This window comes from Cydia fagiglandana, chromosome 19 (assembly GCF_963556715.1).
Source record: "Cydia fagiglandana chromosome 19, ilCydFagi1.1, whole genome shotgun sequence".
NCBI lineage: Eukaryota > Metazoa > Arthropoda > Insecta > Lepidoptera > Tortricidae > Cydia > Cydia fagiglandana.
This window is the reverse complement of record NC_085950.1, coordinates 7,587,311-7,609,603: the sequence shown is the minus strand read 5'-3', so window position 1 is coordinate 7,609,603 and position 22,293 is coordinate 7,587,311. Positions and strand designations below refer to the sequence as shown.

The following is a 22,293-nucleotide window of genomic DNA, read 5'->3' as shown; positions in this document are numbered from 1 at the left end:
GCGACATAGTTATTTCCATGAATAATTCAGTCAAAGTAAGTACTTGAAATCAAAGTTTTGATGGTCGTATGGTTATGATTTAACATTTACGCATTTCAGTATCTTTATGTTTATAAATCTGAAAAAAAATCCTGTGAGATTTTAATTAACAAAGTAAAAGTACATAATTCTTAACTAACCTTTTAATAAAAGTGTTAGTGTGTTAAGTGTTAAAAGTGTAGAAGTGATAACTTACCACTATAAATAACTTATAAGATAAATTTTTTTACTAATAGTAACACTTCAATCTCTTGTAAAAAAAGTTATTGGTTGTCAATGTCAATATGTCAGTCGGTATGTATTGTCAATGTCACCTGAGTTTAGCGTAGCAAAACTAAGTAAAGTAACCTTGTGAGCTCAGATTATTTTCTAATTTAGTATTAATTTCCACTTGACACGGCCAAATACTTATTTAAGTGACCTTAAAGCTGCCCTTTAACTTATATATTACCGGTTCGAAGTATCATGGAAGTGTATCTTCGCAATTTTCGGATTTTCAGCCGGTTTATGCGTAATTCATCTTCAGTTACATCATGTAGGCAAGTTTCAGCCGTTACTGGAACATCAGTAAAGGAAGAGGTCGACACGGCACTGGTGAACGCTTACAATGCCGATATCAAAGCAGGTAACATTTTCTATTGGGTTATCTTAGTCAGGTGACTCAGGTGACTTTCAGGGTAAAAGTCTACCACTTAATTGGAGGGACTGATGAAAACTTATGATGATAATACTATAGATTGTTTGGCCTTGGGGGTCATCTGCCCTTAAAGTCTAGAAAACACTTGTTAAGTCATTGTATTGCGATTAAGCCCATATAAATTTTTCTTTCTTGAAATTTTTAATAGTTTACACCCTAGTTTGAAAATTAGACTTGTAGGGATATTTCTTCGTAACCAGAAACTTTAAGAAGGTCTAATCAAATTATATACCAGATGCTGATTGCTACAACATTCTCCAATACAGGAGGAGCAGTTCCCGTGTTCCGGCGAGCCCTGTTGTTCCCCACACGTGTGGCGCTCCAGGATGAGGTGGGGATCTACACCTACGCCGGCCTGCATCAGGCTGCCAGCCAACTCAGCCAAGAAATCTCTACACAGCTCGGTAAGAATAATCACACATTACAGGAGGGTTCCGTCTTCCGGCGAGCTATGCTGTTCCCCTCACGCGTGGCGCTCCACGATGAGGTGGGGATCTGCACCTACCTGCCTGCATCAGGCTGCCAGCCAACTCAGCCAAGAAATCTCTACACAGCTGGGTAAGAATAATCACACATTACAGGAGGGTTCCGTCTTCCGGCGAGCTATGCTGTTCCCCTCATGCGTGGCGCTACAGGATGAGATGGGGGTCTACACCTACCTGCCTGCATCAGGCTGCCAGCCAACTCAGCCAAGAAATGTCTACACAGCTGGGTAAGAATAATCACACATTACAGGAGGGTTCTGTCTTCCGGCGAGCTCTGCTGTTCCCCTCACGCGTGGCGCTCCACGATGAGGTGGGGATCTGCACCTACCTGCCTGCATCAGGCTGCCAGCCAACTCAGCCAAGAAATCTCTACACAGCTGGGTAAGAATAATCACACATTACAGGAGGGTTCCGTCTTCCGGCGAGCCCTGCTGTTCCCCTCACGCGTGGCGCTCCAGGATGAGATGGGGGTCTACACCTACCTGCCTGCATCAGGCTGCCAGCCAACTCAGCCAAGAAATCTCCACACAGCTGGGCGAGTCCCTTTACTGAATTTGTAATAGTATTTCTAGGCGTCATCCCTAGTGTTAATACAGAATAAATAATAGTAGGTACTAGGTACAGAAGACTCACTCTCTAACAAAACGCGTCTGTCACGATCAGCACAGATATGGCCGCTAGGTGGCGACAGCGCCACGCGCGGCTTATGGCAAACCCCAAAATTGGGGTCGAACGGATGTAGTTTTAGCTACCTGTAGCAAAGCGACGAAATCGCGGAGTGAGCCACGCCTGGTGTTGATTCGCTGACGCGTGCGATCAATGACCCGTGCTTTGAAGTTTGCTCTATGCTAACTATAGTCTCTTGCTATGCTAGTTTGCACCAGGCTGTCAGTCATCTCAGCTTCTAAGAAATCTTTATGCAGCTGTGTGACCGTTCACTTTGTTTGGAAATTGATTTTAAGACTGGCCAACCCTAACATTGGTTAGCTGCCTTGCGGTCAAAAGGATTAGTGAATAAATTAACAGTGTACAATCCTTCCCATGTTGTAGCGCAAAGGAAATACCTCAGGAGGCAACTCATTCCACGTTCTGCATGTTCTGAGAAGAAACTAGCGAGATGACCGCTTATTCTTGGTGTGCCATGTATCTTTAAGGCGCGTCTCGATATCGCGCGGCGGCCGCGCGAGCAATGTTCGACCGCGGCAAACCTGTATTTTGGCTCGCAAGCCAATTTCGGCACCATCTTGAACTTATGCGCGGCGGCCGCGCGCGGCAGGCAATCCGACGATTGAGCACATTAATTAATAACAAAAAAATATTATTCGGAACGAAGTATAGCCAAATAAAAAAATGATCTGTTGCGACAATCACTACATTTACTGTTCCCTAGAAACTGTTTATATTAGTGCCCTATAATTTAATTAAAGTACGACACTTTTCATTATCCATGTATGCTGCCGCACGAGCCAACTGAAATATATACACACCCGTCCCAACTGCGCGCGAACATTCCTTTGCCGCGCGTCGAAAAACCGACAATGAATGGTTTGTCGCGCGGCGCGTTCGAGCGCGCCCATGATCGAGTTGGCTCGCGCGGCAGCCCGTTATCCATTGCGCAAGGCTGCCGCGCGAGCCAATGTTCGATAGCTTGCCGCGCGATATGGAGACGGGCCTTAAGAAGTGAGGATGCGCTTTGGACCAAACTCCTTAGGCGGCACAAACAGTCTCACCATGGACCTCAGAAAGCTATGTGCTTACGCGGATTTTAAAGTTGTAGTCTATTTTGTTTTCCAGCGGGTGATGGTGAGAAGACTATCTGCTACATGTGCGGTAACAACGCGTCCCACGTTATCGTACAGTGGGCTATCTGGATGTCGGGGAACATAGGTATGTCTGTTTGTAGCTCATTTAAACTTTTTTTGTCCTTTTATCTGCAATCGGCTGTAGCCATAATCAGATGTTCTGTCTTTTTGAGGATTTTTAGAGGTATTCCATTGAATACTCTCTCTTGACTTTAATATAATTTATCTTCTAGTGCCTTTGGTCTAGCTCATAAACTGATTTAGGTTTTCTTGATCGCGTGACAAATGTAAGCACCTTGATTTATTTCTTATAAATAGTCGTATGATGAAAGCCTTCATAAAATGTACCAAAATCATTAATGGTTATACTGTCTACAGAGATGACGCTAGTTTTCCTGAAGTTTTTGACCCAACAGTGATTAGGCTCCAGTATCTTTAACTTTGAGAACAGAAAAACTACTCATATCCTGTGTTTTGGACCCTTCTATACACAGCTATTAAAATATTTCATGTATTTGAACTTTTCAGTAGTAACATTTCTAAAACTTTTCAGCCGTGCCCCTGACGGCGCTCCATCCTCCACAGATGCTCAAGTACTTCCTACAAGATAGCAGAGCGAGTCTAGTCATATGCACCAATGAATACGAAAATATCCTCCGCCCGCTGGCTAAGGACATGGAAAAACCCCTACTTATCACTGGAAAGGTAACAAACTGAAGAAAATGTAATGCAAAAAGTAATACACAACTTGGTCATAAATTATTTAAAAAATAAATCTTAGAACACTTAGGTTAATAGATTCTGAAAGCTTTATGAAAAAGCTCTTGATTTATATTCACAAATCCTGTAAGATTCAAAGTTTTTTTTTCTGAATTAACAAAGGATATAATATTGTTCCGCCGATAACTTTCTTTCAGCTGATGCAACTAAACTAAGCTCGCGATCATAAATCTGACGTGAAAAGTAATGAAATAAATGCATTTGTATATGTAAAATTTAGACAGGCTTAGGCCTAGTTGCTAGTGATTCTGCCTACGAAACTGGAGCTCCCGGGATTGAATCCCGATAACGGCATTTATTTGTGTTTATCAAGACTATTCCGTCAGGTAACGAAGCAAAACTCACACATTGCTTACTTACTTACTGCCGTGGCGCAGCGACCCGAAGTGGATCTTGGCCTCTGACACTAAGGAACGCCATGCTTCTCTGTCTAGCGCCGTTTCTGTCCAATCGACGGCACCGAGCTCGTTCAGATCTTTCACGACCTCATCGCACCAGCGATATCTAGGACACATTGCTAAATAAAATAATTAAACAAAGATCAGCCTTATTTTATTACAAGTCCACGGTTCATTTTGGCTCTGAACTTGTGGAAATTAGTGAGTTTTGGTTGTTTTCTATGTGTTTAAGATGGTAGCAATTACAATCGGCATGAATAGGGAATGTTACGCAAAACTTTGTGTAGAGGGCGTCACAAGCGCTGTCAGAGGGTCTACCGCGAAACACGAATATTAAATGTTCGGTTTCTAACTCTCTATCACTCTTGCCTATTCGATCGATAGAGATAATACCCTTTTTTTTTGGACAGTCTAAAGCTCTAAGCCATACGCAGTAATACCCTATTAGAGTTAAACCAAGAAAAGTCTGCAGCGATTTCGATTGCCCACGCAGTGCAAGTGTTATTTAAACGTCTCAATTTCATAGACGTTTGACGTTTAAAATAACACTTGCACTGCATGGGCTATCAAAATCGCTGCAGACCTTTCTTGGTCTAACTCTAAATGTGTTTTTAAAATGAAATATTTGACAGATGATTTTGTTTTTAGGACAAGGAGATAACCGCTCAGTTGTACCAACCCAACACTTTATTTTCGCCCAAAGAGGAAGTTAGTGACGTGGGAAGATCTAACTTGTGGTACGGAGAGAAAGACGCGCTACTTATCTATACTAGCGGTGAGGCAAAATTAATTCACAACCTGCCTACCACATATACATAACATATTTAATCAAAAACAGAAAAAAATATTTAATCAAAAAGAACCAACTCCATAAAACAGTTTCCCTTCACCTAATGTCACCTTCAAAGAGGAAATACACGCCCTCTTTAAATATCTAATCGATTTGACTTAGACTTAAGAATTATATCTATCCGATACACTTAAACGAGCAATTACTGTTTATTTATTTAAATGTGCCATATGGGCGTTGTCGGGGGCGATAAGTCGATCTAGCTAGGTCCTATCTCTGGGAAAACACGCATTTTTATAGGTCTCCCAGTTCCCAATTGTAATCGTGATATAATGTAAAATTCAAAATCAATGTATATAGTTCTATGAATACATGACTATGACTATCTCACCCAATTTCTCCATTATCAAATCCTGACTTCGTGACAATCAGACGAGCTGTTAAGTATCCCCTTCCAAACAAAGAATTGTCCAAATCGGTCCACCCGTCTTCGAGAAATCGGGAAACATAGATCCCATCAAAAACATGACATGAAAAAAGATGCAAGTCTCGCAACGTAATTCTTCTACTACAAAAAAGCTTTGAGATATAATGTGAAACCAAGTCGGTTATTTTAGTCAGCGCCAGGGGGTGTTAAAACCGTATCAATATTAGATATCTTTAATTTTTAATACGTGTTATAATGACTTAGACATCACAGAGTTAGACCAAGAACAGTCTGCAGCGATTTTGATATCCCACGCAGTGCAACTGTTATAATACATCATAATTTCATAGAAGTTTGACGTTTAAAATAACAGTCGCACTGCGTGGGCTATTAAAATCGCTGCAGACTTTTTTTGGTTTAACTCTAAAAAAAAACAATAAGATCCCTTAGGATAGAGTACCTTTTTGAAGTCGGTTAAAACTCTGTTCGAATGTGGGTCTCCCCAAATAAACAGCCTGAACGTTCCTTAGGCTGGCATTCCACCTATCCAATTTCTTTCTTCAATGTGTGTGAAACGCACTGACATTGGACAGTCGCGATCAGATATATCAGAGCGGCCAAGGTGTTCACAATATCTGAACACGCACTCTAACGCCTTGACAATAAAGGCGTGTTCAGATATTTGTGAACACCTTGGCTGCTCCGATATATCTGATGGCGACTGGACAAAGAAATTGGATGTAATACCACCCTTACCTTCACTTTTAATTTCAGGGACCACAAGCAAGCCCAAAGGCGTCGTTTGGACACACTCAATGCTTAGCGCTCAGATAGCGTCTCTCCACCAAGCATGGCGGTATTCCCGGCAAGACGTAGTTCTGCACGCGCTGCCGCTACACCATATCCACGGGCAGCTCAATTCCATGCTATCCACCCTCGCTATTGGCGCCAGGTACCTGGGTGAATCAACTTTTTCTTGTCACTAGTTGCCATGGTTGCGGTCTCCTGGGTAACTCTTAAAATACTAGCTATTCCGTATTTAAATGAACCACACTTGAATCTTTTGGTAGTTATAAGGCCTTTCCATAATGGGACATCTACTAAGCACGTTTGTAGAACATGTTACACCAGCTCTTTTAAGAAACTATGCAACTATTGTCTCCTGGCTGATGGGACAGAATAACAACAAGAAATAGTTGATAGACCCACCTACTTCCAACATAGATGGATCTAGCCGAAGCGTTTGATTGCTTGAAGCATACTTAATACACTTTTACGCAAGATTACGAATGATTATTCGTCGAAAGTTAACAGAAACCTTTCACTATTATGCCCTACTTATCCTTCAAAATAACTTCAAACATGTGTGCTAATGGAAAAAAGTCGAGTAGCTAGCTGGGCCGTAAATATTGGGAGTCCCTCAGGGTTCATTATTAGGGCATTTGTTTTTACTATTACTTAGAAATGGGTAGGTAGTTTTGGTAGATTCCATGCGCTAGTCAGCGCTCAAATAGCGTCTCTTCATCAAGCATATTATCGACAGCACTTAGCTCGACAATACTTTATTTCAATAATTATACTGATAATTACAACATTTTGGCTCACCGCCTAACCGATCAAACGTAGCAAATTTCTGCAATCATGAACAGGGCTCGGAACCGCTTTTTTTTTAAATCCCAAAATAGCCCAATATTTTCAGTAATTTTATGCTCTTTCCGTATGACTGAATCATGTATTTAGGTAAAAACTTCGTATTATTAGTTTGACCCATCAAAAATGAAATATTAAATCAAAGAACGAAAAATAACGTAATAATACCGGTATTTTTTTGTACTTATGAAGAAAAAAACCGGTTCCGAGCCTTGATCATGAACCAACATCTTACCATTCGTCAGATTGCGGATGCTGCCCGCCTTCGTATCGCACACCGTTTGGGCACGTCTACTTGGGATGGGTGAACGGGAGGATGCTAAAGGTATAGTTGAGATACTATGTTTTATATCGCTACGAACCACTCTGGTGTAGTAATCTTACGATAGATATTGCTACGCGCCTCCCTATAGTGTGGAACTTGCTAACTATGTAAACAAAGGTACTAGTAAATTCATCATTCATATGGCGATTTGTTTACATAGCAATTTCTATAGAATGACACTTTAAATATTTTATAGTCGGAGCAAGAACTAATATTTAGACCAAGTTTCAAAGCTAATACAACAATATGGTTTAACTGATCGCCTTCATATACACGGTGTAACATGAGGAAATCGAATAATTTTAACCACGCATTTCTGAGTTCAAAAGAAATAAGAAATGTAATATGAGTTTAGGTCAAAAAGAATTTTTTTTGTTTTGTTTTTTCAATTTTTTAAATGTATTTGTACTTACAAAATAAATAAATGTTATTGGTAGACTTGTCACTTAAAATTGATTTTTACATTTTTTTTTCGTAAAACCTTTTTGCAAAGTGTTACTTGTCACTTTTTAACATCTATCAATAAGGATATTTGACTACATCCCATAGCAGTAACATCACCATCAAAAAGGCTTTTTACACTATGTAACAATAAAAACTTGTTTTAATTAAAATTAACTCTGAAACCAGGCGAATTTCAAAAAGTTTATAGAACATTTTTGACTCTAAATATGATCAGGAATACGCTGTTAAAATTATTCGGTTTCCTCATGTTACACCGTGTATATAGGGGTCAATTCATAACTGTCAAATGTCAAAAGTGATGAAAAATATTCCAGGATTGCTAAACCATTGCTATACCAAGCTTGGTAAACCATTGATTTAACCCGTCGAACAATCATCATACAACAAATTGATGCAATTTGACCCATACTGATCTGTAGTAATACACGTCTGATACTGAGTCGCCACGACCCAAATTGTGTTAGTATCACACGTGTGATACTAGGGCGCTCCACGGGTTAAAGCGACTGAACCGTCAGAAGGCCATGAATTTCAATCGTTCGAAGCGTTTTTATCTTTTTTATTAAGGCCTGATGTGCACACCGGCTTGCGTGTGCGTGACGTGCGCGTGTGCGTGCGCTAAAATGTTGGAGCCGCACACGCACACGTCATGCAAGCGGTGTGCCGTCTCTCATAAGGATCTGTATACTACAACGCCGCACGCACACGTGCACGTCACGCACACGCAGCCGGTGTGCACAGGCCTTTAATCTATAATATTTTTCAGTGACCGTATTCCACGGTGTACCCGCCATGTACGCTCGCCTCGCCGCCGACCACGAGAAGATGTTCCAAACGCCGAAAACTGCAGAATACGTCAAAACCACGCTTCAGAGAATGAGACTCATGTGTGCCGGCTCCGCATCGCTGCCGGAGTCGCTGTTCCATAAATGGGAACAGGTAGGAACTGTTCCATGAATGTTCCATTTACATAAATATGTCAAAACCACGCTTCAGAGGATGAGACTCCTGTGTGCCGGCTCCGCGTCGCTGCCGGAGTCGCTGTTCCATAAATGGGAACAGATAGGAACTGTTCCATGACTGTTCCATTTACATAAATATGTCAAAACCACGCTTCAGAGGATGAGACTCATGTGTGTCGGCTCCGCGTCGCTGCCGAAGTCGCTGTTCCATAAATGGGAACAGGTAGGAACTGTTCCATTTACACAAATATGTCAAACCACACTACAGAGGACGAGACTTATGTGTGCCGGATCCGCGTCGCTGCCGGAGTCGCTGTTCCATAGATGGGATCAAGTAGGAACTGTTCCATGAATGTTCCATTTACATAAATATGTCAAAACCACGCTTCAGAGAATGAGACTCATGTGTGCCGGCTCCGCGTCGCTGCCGGAGTCGCTGTTCCAGAAATGGGAACAGGTAGGAACTGTTCCGTGAATCTTCTATTTACATAAATATGTCAAAACCACGCTTCAGAGGCTGAGACTCATGTGTGCCGGCTCCGCGTGGCTGCCGGAGTCGCTGTTCCATAAATGGGAACAGGTAGGAACTGTTCCATGAATGTTCCATTTACATAAATATGTCAAAATTGTCAAAACCACATAATGCATTATATTAAAAAGAGAATGAATATACGTACTATACCTGTGTCGTGCATTCAAAGTAAAGTTTAAATTTTCGCAAATCTTTCAGATATCAGGGCAGCGTCTACTCGAACGCTACGGCATGTCGGAAGTGGGCATGGCGCTCTCCAACGCATACCGGCCGATCTCGGCGCGTGCCGTCGGATGCGTCGGCATGCCGTTGCCTGGGGTCTCTGCGCGGATCGCTGCCAATGATAATGGGGTGCTGAAACCTGTTGTTACTGTGACTGCGCCTCCTGTAGATACTACGGTACGACTACTATTTCTATTTTTTTTATTATTTTTTTTTTATTTAATAGTCAGCAAACGAGCAATTACTAAACTGAAAATCGTAGTTCAAGGCCAAAAAAAGTAAGACAATGTTGCCACTGCAATAAATTTTTTGTAGAATATTACATTCCTTTTTTATAAATAAACACGCTAAGATAATTTATTTATTGGTAATTTTACTCCTGCTGTTTAAAAAAGTACTTTTATTTACTTATTTTTACATAAACACAAGACGCGCTAGTAAAGTGGCAACATTGTCTTACTCTTTTCGGTCTTGAATTATGATTTTCAGTTTAAAATTTTTTACACTCAAAAGCTATTAAATCGGTTCGCTTTTTACTTTAAAACTGAACCGTTTTCATTGCTTTTAATGCAAGCAAGAAATTTTTCTTACTTATAGGCACTAAACTACTTAATCGTATTTGTGCGCCAAGAACGATAAGTCCTCACTTTTTGATATTTTTTACTAAAATGTACGGTGATTGATATATTTTGTTACTAAAATGTACGGCTTTCATTGGGTCATAACATTGCCATACCAAACAGGCAATGTCAAGAGGATGTCAAGATAAGATAAAGATAAATAAGTTTTTGGCAAAAATTTCATTTTTGGTACAAGCTTTTATCGCTGACTGTACTTTTCTTACGACAGACAACTAATACTCATCGAGACAATTCTAAAAACCCCTTACACAATTAGGTTGCGTTGTTTCATCACAGAGTTCCTATGGCCACCTCCTGTCTCCATCATCAGATCAGTTCGACAGTACCATATTATTGTATTGTCACCAGAACTACATACAGCTGCCAATTTTCATGACGCTACGATCCTTGGAAGATGGTAAAATTAGTTACCTTAGATTCCATTACATAGTTACATACAGGTCGAGAGTTCATGGCCACCTCCTGTCTCCATCATCAGATCCGTTCGACAGTACCATATTATTGTATTGTCATCAGAACTACATACAGCTGCCAATTTTCATGACGCTACGTTCCTTGGAAGATGGTTAAATTAGTTACCTTAGATTCCATTACATAGTTAGTTACATACAGGTCGACCTAATAAAAGCTTGTTAAAAATAGTTTATTCAAGTTGTCATATTACTCGTTTACGTCAAATAAACCTTTAACGGCTCCAACCCTACACCTCTGCCTCGAGAAGATTTAAGGGTACAAGTAGGCAAACCTTGGCTATTCGGTGATACGTAGTTATTCGGTGATAGTCAGTTTTATTGTCTTTTAGCCGAGTTGCCCGGTAATTTTATTGCTTAAAACAATGTTTAAGAGATACCATGGATGTGACTAATGTGGTGTAATATGGTTTCAAGTAATATAATTACCAGGTGACGCGGATAAAAGACATTAAAACTGACTATCACCGGATAACCACGTATCACCGAATAGCCAAGGTTTGCCCTACATCTAAAAATGTGTTATCTCTATATCATGAATCTAGTATTAACTGGATTAGGCATGAGTGGTAGAAGGAACTGACAGAACGGAATAGTCTTATGTACAGTGGCGGATTTCCCATAAGGCACAGTAGGCCCGGGCCTAGGGCGGCAAGATATTAGGGGCGGCAAATTGTGACAAAAAATTAGGCCAGGCAACGAATTCTCAAAAAAAGGTACCTATAGAGGGAAATGCTTGAAACACAATTTTTGACTTTGTACCTAACTTTATTTCGGCTATCTAGGAGGTGAACATGTCAAAAGTCCCCGACCGTAGCCCTTGAGCCGGGGGAAGAAAGAGGTTTGAAGGTCACATTTTTCAGTTTTTCGCTTATATCTCGGAAACTATGCGTTCTAACGACATGATCATTATACAAAGTGACAGTTGGTTAAATTTGCTACAAGCTACAATTTTTACGATATCCGGACACACGGCGCGAAGTCGCGAACGCGAGTGTGGCGTCGATTTCGCATATTGTTGACGCACTCGCGCCTTGTTCCCCGTTTATAGGGTTCCGTACCTCAAAAGGAAAAAAACGGAACCCTTATACTCGTGCGTCTGGCTCTGGCTGTCCGTCTGTCACAGCCTATTTTCTCAGAAACTGCTGGACCAATTAATATGAAATTTGGCACACATATGTAAGTTTGTGACCCAAAGATGGACGTGTAACGTAAATAAATGAATTTTAAATATGGAGGCCATTTTTGGGGGTAAATGAGATAATTTAAAATAAAGTTTTTCAAACTATATCGTGTTACATATCAAATCAAAGAGCTCATTTTAAGAATCTCAATTTTTTTTTAAATTTTTGGATAAAAAAATGCCGGGATAACGCAAGGAAGAAGATAATTCTAGGAAAAATAGTTTAGTAAATTAGCAGTTATTCAAGAAAATAGGCAAAAAAATGTTTTTCTTATGTTTCTTTTTTAGATTTTTTGAATGTTTTTGTAGGTACATAAAAGTCAATGTTATTGGTAAAAAGTATTTGCTTATTTTTAGGGTTGCGTACCTCAAAAGGAAAAAACGAAACCCTTATAGGATCACTCGTGCGTCTGTCTGTCTGTCCGTCTGTCACAGCCTATTTTCTTGGAAACTACTGGACCAATTAAGTTGAAATTTGGTACACATGTAAATTAGTGACCCAAAGAGGGACATGTTTTTTTTATCATTTTAAAATACATAAGTTCGAAGTTATTTAAGAAAATAGCCAATTAACATTACCCCCCCCTTTATCTCCGAAACTACTGGGTCTAAAATTTTGAAAAAAATACACAAAATAGTTCTTTACCTATAGATGACAGAAAAACCTATTAGAAATGTGCAGTCAAGCGTGAGTCGGAATTATGTACGGAACCCTAGAAACGCGAGTCCGACTCGCACTTCGTCGGTTTTTTTTTCGTAAAACCTATGTTCCTTTGATCATGTCACAAGGACAATGACCCATTTCTGAGATATAATAACCGAAAAACCGAAAAATGTTACCTTCAAACCAAACCCCCTTACTTTTGATATGTTCACCTAACGAGTCCAAAAAAGTTACTAAGTAAAAAATGTGTCCTGTGCATTTACCTCTATAATATATCTTTTCGTTGCCTGATCTAAATGTAGTCAATATGATGGGTGCTGATGCTGAGAAAGGGGCGGCTACAAGGCTTGGGGCCCAGGGCGGCAAAGACTGCAAATCCGCCACTGCTTATGTACCTTTCATTAGGAGTAACAGCGAAAGCGCTATTATTGTTTGCCCTTGTCACAGTCTCACATTTTTATTCCCCACCGTAAATTTAGTATGTATTATGGTGGGCAATAAATAAATTCGACCAATCATAGTGTCGCATTATGTTTTGTCCCTCACGGAGGCACGCGTATAGCACTTCTATGGAATCTACCTTCTATACTCTAGTTCGTTTTTTTTAGCATTAGAAATAAGGTAAACAATCTTGATGAGTCTTTTAATTGAATAAGACATTCTAAAAATAAGTTACGGCAAATATGTAACAATTATGAATCTAATACGATCATTTATATTCTTCTGCTTTCATAAGTAATAGTTACTGATTTTTAAAAAGCGTTTTTCAATTAAAAGACATGTCAAGATCGCTTACCTTCTTTCAAGTTCTTTCTAATGCTAAAAAGAACGCACTTTATATGTTTACAGATATCTCTAGAACAATCCACCCAGGATTCCAAGGACACTGATGATACTTGGACCACAGCAGAGGTGACCAAACACGTGGATACTGACTGCCAGGGCGAGCTGCTGCTTAAGGGTCCCGGAGTATTCTCAAGGTCAGACATCATCACCGGACTAATCCCAATAAGGCCACAGAATAAATAATAGTACTAGGTACAGAAGACTCACTCTCTAACAAAAAGCGTCTGTTACGATCAGCACAGATATGGCCGCTAGGTGGCGACAGCGCCACACGCGGCTTATGGCTAGCCACCAAAATTGGTGTGGAACGGATGTACTTGTAGCTAGTTGTAGCAAAGCGACGAAATGACGAAATGACGCGGAGTGAGCCACGCCTGATAAGGCCTAGTTTCCCCTCTGAGTTGGAAGGTCAAATGGCAGTCGTTTTCGTAAAAACTAGTGCCTATGTCAAGTCATGGGATTAGTTGTAAAATGAACCGTGGCATGGCAAAATGCCGGGATAACGCGAGGAAAAAGAAGAGGCATCATCACTGACCCATGACCCGGATGGCCGAGTGATTTAGACATTTGCCGCGAAGGCAGGGGACGCGGATTCGATTCCAGCCCAGGGCATTTGCCCTGATCACTTTTTCTTTCGTATATGTCATCTAGTTCAATTCATCATCCTAACTATGTCCGTATCTTTAGGTATTTAAAAAAGAGTAAACAAAATCCACCCTAAAATGGCTTCTCAAGTCAGTTGAGGATAGTAGAAAACATTACATGATCAAATAATGTAGGTTATAGTTAGGTCGTTCAGTGACAGATCCAGGTGCTTTTGTATTTGGTTGGTTAATCAATAAATGATATAATTACCCGAAAACTTACAAATTATTTGTTTACTTTTATTTATGTACCTAAAGTAAAGATACAGAGTATAGTGGTTTAACGTCGGAAAGTGACCAAAATTACGAATTTTCTATTAAAAAAATTTCGGATAATTCACATATTTTAGTTATGCTATTCGAAATTTTCTATTTCTAAAATGAAAGCTATCTTTATTTCCTGCGTTTCCTGATCTTTCTAAGAACTTTGGAAAACTTTTTTGAATCTTTCCGAAATATTCATATGTGTACTCTGCACTATCCTATCCCGGCATTTTGCCACTATCCCGGCATTTTGCCACGCTCTTAAGAGCCAACAGGAGTGGTCATTCCTCCATACAAACGTACTCCTCGTTTTCCTCCGTGGTTTTTGAAGCTATAGCAATGATTTTTTCAACACAGATTAATATTGTCAGTATCTGTGTCGGACCGTTTTGCTTTTTGTGATATTTTTGTTTTTTAAGGCGCTAGAGCCCTTCAAAAATGGCCAAAATGGCCTAATTGACTATGCCGCAATGAGAGGCGTGGTATTCAAAACTGATATCAATTAGCCAAAAAAACAAAACGGTCCGACACAGATAATTTCATAATCATTTAGATTTCCAAATTTGGTTACGATTGGTTAAGTTTTGGAGGAGGAAAAAGAGGACTACGAAACCTCGATTATTGTCATTTTTACGCAGGATTTTTCGCCTCAGCTGCAGTTGTCCCTATCGCACTAATTTTAGGGGCGGAGTCAAGTTTCTAAATACGTACACAGCCAGAAAAGTGATGGGCAATAGTCGACATTTAATGTCGATAATCTAGTGATGTAAGAAGTTATCGATAAACCGTCTTGTGTGAAAATATCTAGATCCTCCTAAGACACAAGGGGTTTTGCGTTGAGAGGGAACACATTTTTGTAGTTACATAGGTACAATCTATTTTGAACTTTTTGATTCTAATATTTCAAATTAGAAATCAAAATCAAAAAAATTTTATTGCATGGTTATGGGTTTACAAAAATTTTAGGTACAGTCACGCTCCGTAATTGTCGAGCAATTTAAGGTCCTAGCTAGGGAATGCAATCTCGCACCAAGATTGGCGATTCGAGATCTCGCACGAAAAATCCGAATCGAGATTGGGTGTTTCGAGATCTCGACAGTCAGGTTTTCGGGATCGAGATTAATATCTCGACGAGATCGAATTTGACAAAGTAACTAAAAATGTGTTATTTTAATCAAAAATCTCTAAGAATTCCATACATATAGACATCGTAAAATCGGGCGTATCGAGATATTCCTAGGAATATAATGAAACGCCGACATTTCATGATCTGCCTAGCGAACACCAGCCATTTTGTGCAAACCTCAAGGTGTGATTTTCTGATATTCCTATCCTATAGTCTATAGGCAAATTAAACTACTACTACTAAAATACCTAAAACTGGTATGGACGTGTTCCTCGTGGTCTCCAGAATATGAATAGACCGGTTTTTATTTTATGGAGGGGGGGGGGGGACGTGTTGAAAAAAAGGAAAAAGTGGGCGGCCGACCAGCATTGATATTTGTTCACGTCTTTAGTCCTATGGGACCGATCGGTTCGTGTGAGATGTCGTTTGAAAGAGTATTAAACGTGCAATTATTGTTTTATAATAACCGTAGTCATAACTGTAGTCATTTACAAAATATTTAAAATATATGATTTTTTACCGTGCATGGATGGCATAAGTACTGACAAAACATGCGTCTAACTCAATAAATTATAACTTTACCGCAATTAATGTTATTATAAAATATACGAAAAATTTCATTAGCTTTCCAAAAACAGAAGTTTTATTGCTGTATGATATTATATACCAAAGTAATGATGAATTTTGTTCCGTCACGTAAATGGCGGGCGACCGACCTTAACCGATCATTATTTCTCGGGTTCTATTTAACTGATCAATTGGTGATGCATACCATTAGAAAGAATATTAAACATACTATAATTGGTTTCTAATAACCGTAGTCATAACTGTAGTCATTTACAAAATCATTGAAAATATATGATTTCTTGATCAATTATTTTACAACAAAATATTTAAAATATATGATTTTTTACCGTGCATGGATGGCATAAGTACTGACAAAACATGCGTCTAACTCAATAAATTATAACTTTACCGCAATTAATGTTATTATAAAATATACGAAAAATTTCATTAGCTTTCCAAAAACAGAAGTTTTATTGCTGTATGATATTATATACCAAAGTAATGATGAATTTTGTTCCGTCACGTAAATGGCGGGCGACCGACCTCAACCGATCATTATTTCTCGGGTTCTATTTAACTGATCAATTGGTGATGCATACCATTAGAAAGAATATTAAACATACTATAATTGGTTTCTAATAACCGTAGTCATAACTGTAGTCATTTACAAAATCATTGAAAATATATGATTTCTTGATCAATTATTTTACAATGCGCCCGCTATGAAGCTAGGAATATCAAAGAATGCATTGCTCTGATGGATCTGCCGTCTCTTTCATAAGGAAGATCGTGATATGCCTGGGTTAGTATTAGATCAGGAAATGATGGCGTTTCATGATACGCCTAGGATTACCATTTTACGATATGCCGCCGACATACTACTTATTTAAGGTACCTCATGTTATATTTTGAAAATAACAACAACAAATTAAATTGACATTTAACATAAAATCAATTTAAATTTTTACTTTACTTCTATGAAATGCTATCGATGTTAAACCACTATTTACCTTTACTTAGATACTGCGTAACAATAACTGAGCTAAAGCCGGACACATAATAGCACTGCCTGAACAACATGAATCTAAGGTCATATATTACTTAAAACAAAGTATTTCACTTTCAGTCTTGTTCGAGATCTCGAAAATATTAATCGAGATCTCGACCGAGATTGCATATATCGAGATTTCCTGTCACCTAGGTTAAATTTCGAAAATACGTGCGAGATCTAGCGAGATCTCGAAATTGCGAGATCTAGATTGCATTCCCTAGTCCTAGCTGAATTGGTTGTTTCATACACTTAATCTTACTCTATAGAATGTCCAATCCTGCCTTACAAAGACGTTAATATTTATATTTGTCATGTCGTCATGTCTATCTATACTTCGTTTCTGAGCATTATTGAAAAAAAAAATACTTACTTGATACTAGTATTAACCACTAAGTACATAAATAGGGTAATTCGCCAGTAATAGGCCACTATTAGTAACTGGCCACGCCAAACCAAAAATGAATTCTATTCACCTATAAATAGAATTCATTTTATTATAAGGTGGCCAGTTATTGAAACCTTATACCTACTAAAATGAATTCTGTATAGAGGTGAATAGAATTCATTTTTAGTTTAGGGCGGCCAGTTACTGGCGAATCACCCTATTCGATATCGAGTTCCGTAAACGTAAGCCGGGTAAGTAAAAAAGTTCAATCGCAATAGGGTAATTCGTCAGTGGCCACCCCAAACCAAAAATGAATTATATTCACCTATAAATAGAATTAATTTTAGTGTAAGGTGGCCAGTTATTGAAGTTATTGAAACCTTATACTAAAATTAATTCTGTTAATAGGTGAATAGGATTCATTTTTAGTTTAGGGCGGCCAGTTATTAAAAGTGGCCAGTTACTGGCGAATTACCCTACTTAGTAGTATAGCAGTAACAAAAAGTGACAATGCAAATTGCAATCAGTGAGGTGCGCGCCAGCGCGAGTACGGGCGCACCGCACGCGTCTGTGTGCGTGCATTACACATACAAATACAGTCTCTCACGCCGCGGTTACGCCCCGTCAGAGCGACGGGTATATTCAGCTTGAAATCTCAAAATTGACTTTTAGCTCAGCTCCCGTTTCGTCATGATGATAGAAATTGCAATAGTTATTTGTTTTACAAGGGGCCAAAGTTGTTCAACCGCTCATGCTAATATTGATACCCAAGCGAAAGATTCCAAAATTGGAATTTGCCTAATGTGCCCTTGCGAAAAATGGAATCTTGAGCGTTGCGAGGTTTTCAAAGCACGAGGGTTAAACAAAATTTGCCCCCGAATAAAACACAAAATTTTTCTCCTCACCAACTCGAAGCAGATATTAAATGTAAAATATCAAACAAATTCTAATACAAATGAATGTTATTAAATATTTACCATCCAAAATCATCATTTGAAAGTCAATTCTACCAGCAAACATAAGAAAACATCTCAAAATTTGCATTTGATTACTTTGCCTCACATGTGAATAAAATGCAACTTTGCTATCCGTTTTTGAACTGCAAAGTAAGCCTTTCCGAGCTGGTGTGGTGAAAATATTATTGCTTTTTCATAATCCACCGAAAACGTTTTACCCGCTTGAAAGCTATGGTGTACATTTTTTTATAATATTCTCAGTATTCTTTTTACATTCATAAATGTCCCATAGATACTACAACCGGGACCGGAAACCGGAGGATTTCACCCCCGACGGCTGGTTCCGTACGGGCGACACGGCCGCCTTCACTGACAACTTCCGGATCCTCGGCAGAACCTCTGTTGACATCATTAAGACTGGTGGATACAAGGTTAGTACCTTAGGCCCACTTGCACCATCCCACTAACCCGGGGTTAAGCGGTTAAACCTAATAACCTAATGTCAAATTGTACTGGTAACCATGGTAACTGCAGGTTTAACTGGTTATCCCCGGGTTAGTAGAATGGTGTAAGTGGGCCTTAGTCATTAAAGGTCGTCTTTATTTAAACCATGAATAGTATAAGGGTCTGTAGTCTGTATCTTTAGGTATTTAAAAAAAGAGTAAACAAAATCTACCCTCAAATGGCTTCTTAAGACTTGCGTGTTGTTAACAATTGTTTGTGTTATTCAGGGTGTTTGGTACATCGTTTGCCAAATTAAAACGGCAGATAGGTTGAGTCATTTGCTATCTTCTCAGGCCTAGAAATTTTTAATTTGGCGCACATTTTTTTTTCCACTTCTATGCCAGTTTATCGTAAATTTCAAATTCTTACTCGCGTAGTAGTAAAAAAAACCGTGGCCAATTATTTTTTTCTAGGCATGAGAAGATAGCAAATGACTCAACCTATCTGCCGTTTTAATTTGGCAAACGATGTACCAAACACCCTGTATGATATAAGTCAAACGTTTCTCGTTGTCGTCGTTGGACGACTGGTCTGGCCTAGTGGGTAGTGACCCTGCCTGTAAAGCCGACGGTCCTGGGTTTTCATCTCGGTAAGGACATTTATTTGTGTGATGAATGAAAAATATTTGTTCCTGAGTTATGGCTGTTCCCTATGTATATAAATATAAGTATGTATTTATTAGAGATGCAACGGATAGTTGTTTGGCCGGATACCGGATATTCGGCCTGACCATCGGCCGAATATCCCGTATCCGGCCGCCGACTATTCGGCCAGCAGAATTATACCTACTTTTCGGTTTTTCTGGTGCGCGCATTTCAATTTCAATTTATTTATTCTGCATGAACATACACAGTTGTCATGGTAACATATCATTGGGGTATTATAGGTACATATTGTAGCTATTGTGTACATGCATGTATGGTCTACCACAATATGGCATGCAAAATCTTAGACTAACTTAAATTAAAATAATAATCTAATTAAGTACAATTAAAATGTCAAATTATCAAAATATTCATTCAAATTATAAAATGGTCTTATTATTAGAAATGATTTAAATTTTTTGCAGAAGTCAATAATATTATCACATTGTCTAATGTCCTCATTTAAAAAATTATAAATTTTAATTCCCATGTATTCCAGACTTTTTTTGAAATGTATATAATTTTCAGATTCTGGTAATGGTATGTCAAATTTATGCCTTAATCTAGGGTGTCTATTTTTATTTTTACATGCAATTCGGTTCTTATTTTTATATACAAAAATACAGACTAAGTATATGTACAGAGATATCACTGTCAATATTTTATGCTTCACAAAAAGACATTCTGCAGGTTTGACCTGTTTCGTAGTGAACGTTCGCGCGGACACATTTCTAGGTTCGAAATGAGTGCGCGTGCAAGTCAGTGGAATGTTTAAATTGTTTTAAATAATAAACAAGTACGATTATGACCGTGTCTGTTTCTTAAATCCATTTTGTTTACTCCAAAAATCAAGTAATGTTACTATCCGGTATCCGGCCGGATAGTAAATCACTATACGGTATATGGTCGGATAGTAAAATAATGTCCGGATAGGCATATCGTATATCGTCGCCTAGCACCCATACGTTCCATAGCACAATCTTTGCTTAGTTTGGGGCTAGGTCGATCTGTGTAAGCTGTCCTAGTATATATTTATTTATTATATTTTTCATAAACCAGGTTAGCGCTCTCCAAGTGGAGTCGGCCATACTGGAGCACCCCCGGATCGCTGATGCAGCCGTATTGGGGATCGACGACGCGAGCTACGGCGAGGCCGTGTCCGCGGTCGTCGTTCTTAAAGACCAGGCCACCATGACTCTGCAGGTATGTTTCCATCACAAGCTGAGTGTCTCCCAGTGGAGTCAGATATTTTTCTGTTTTTAACAGTGTTTACAAAGAATCGTAATATTTGAGAGTGACAGTCCTATAACACTTTAAACCGTCACGTTTTGTACACATAATTAATGTCGTTATTTTACCTTTTTCCCAATCCATTTTGCTGGGACGTCAGTCTTCCGTGACACAAGTGATTACGGGGATCTCGGAAACGGCTCTAACGATTTCGATGAAATTTGCTATATAAGGTTTTCGGGGGCGATAAATCTATTTTTTATGAGTTTTTTTTTTTACACCTGTGAACACGGGGTTCTTGAATAAATATTTAAAAACATAATCAAATGGGTACCTATGTATTTTTTTTATAATGTTCAAGAAATAAAAGGCTTTTTATTTTTTTGTTACATATTTTCCGAGCAAAGCTCGGTCTCCTAGATATTAATTGCTATAAACTACATATAGTAAGTATTTTATAATATTAAATCTAAAATATTTCAATAGGAATTGAAAGAGGATGCCAGTAAGCGTCTCGCGCCGTACCAGGTGCCCAGGAAACTGCTGGTGGTCAAGGAAATGCCCAGAAACGTCATGGGGAAACTGGACAAGAAGAAAATACGAGAACTGTATGGTGAGGAGTTGAAGATGTAAGGCGTAAGGGCAGAACACAGACAAAACCTCCAGACTTAGCATAGTCGCGCTACCCCCTCTGCCACGCATACGGTAATTGGGTACTTTCCTTTACTTAAAATAAATTATTTCACACCGTGCCCGAAATAAAGCACCAGATAATTATTAGAAAACATAGATAGCAGTTATTTTTAAACATAATTTATATTTAATAAATCGGATGGAAGTATAAAAAGTAGGTGAGTTGACTGTGACGTCACTACACAAGTTTTCATATAAATTCCATATTAACAAATCGTTTTGACAATGACAGTTCTAAAAAAGAAGCTGATTTGTCTAGTAGGAAAGTAGCCAATTTTACTCCATGTTCGAGTCGAAAGTGTCTATGTGTGACGTCCGTGTCTTTGAACGGACCAATCGCGGCACGGGACTTCGCTCACCTCGTCCCGCGCACCCCCGCATTTTTGGCATCATCGGTTGCATGAAATAATTGCTCTAAACTCGGTCTAGAGGATTCCTAGTCTATGGGGCAGAATAAAACAAAAGTTCTTGTGTGGCACTCGCATGTCAGGGTAAGTACTGAAATCATGTGAAAAATAAGCTTATTGACAACATATACGGTAATCAGAGATGTTGCGGATGTAGATTTTTGTCATCCGCGGATGCGTATGCGGATGTCAAGATTAGGTACTTAAAAAACGTGAAATACTACATTTTAGTAATTTTTATTAAAAAAAAAAACAAAACGTTCAGTATTTGAGCAAGAATATAGGGGCGTAGGGGGTCCTTGTTAAGGTCGCCGGAAGACGCTGGATGCGGGTCGCTTCCAACCGGCACGTATGGCAGGTCCAAGGGGGAGGCCTATGTTCAGCAGTGGACGTCTTATGGCTGAGATGATGATGATGATAGGGGCGTTATATTCAATAAACAGT

At 39.1% G+C, this 22,293-nt stretch overlaps 1 protein-coding gene across 1 annotated transcript; it reads left to right on the top strand.

Moving 5' to 3' along the window:
* Positions 1-395: 395 nt before the first annotated feature.
* Positions 396-21,982, top strand: LOC134673716 (malonate--CoA ligase ACSF3, mitochondrial). Its single transcript, XM_063531716.1, has 13 exons — positions 396-664; positions 1,003-1,140; positions 3,016-3,108; positions 3,577-3,728; positions 4,850-4,976; positions 6,193-6,370; positions 7,314-7,393; positions 8,625-8,797; positions 9,551-9,751; positions 13,382-13,512; positions 18,664-18,802; positions 20,579-20,722; positions 21,236-21,982. Exons 1-13 carry the CDS (start codon positions 505-507, stop codon positions 21,380-21,382), a joined length of 1,863 nt encoding a protein of 620 aa, XP_063387786.1. The 5' UTR covers positions 396-504; the 3' UTR covers positions 21,383-21,982.
* The last annotated feature ends 311 nt before the right edge of the window (positions 21,983-22,293 follow it).

Coding starts and splice junctions, on each gene's coding strand:
- LOC134673716 (XM_063531716.1), top strand. CDS start 505: ATGGAAGTGTATCTTCGCAATTTTCGGATTTTCAGCCGGTTTATGCGT. Junction 1,141..3,015: donor AGAAATCTCTACACAGCTCG/GTAAGAATAATC, acceptor TTTGTTTTCCAG/CGGGTGATGGTGAGAAGACT. Junction 7,394..8,624: donor TGAACGGGAGGATGCTAAAG/GTATAGTTGAGA, acceptor AATATTTTTCAG/TGACCGTATTCCACGGTGTA.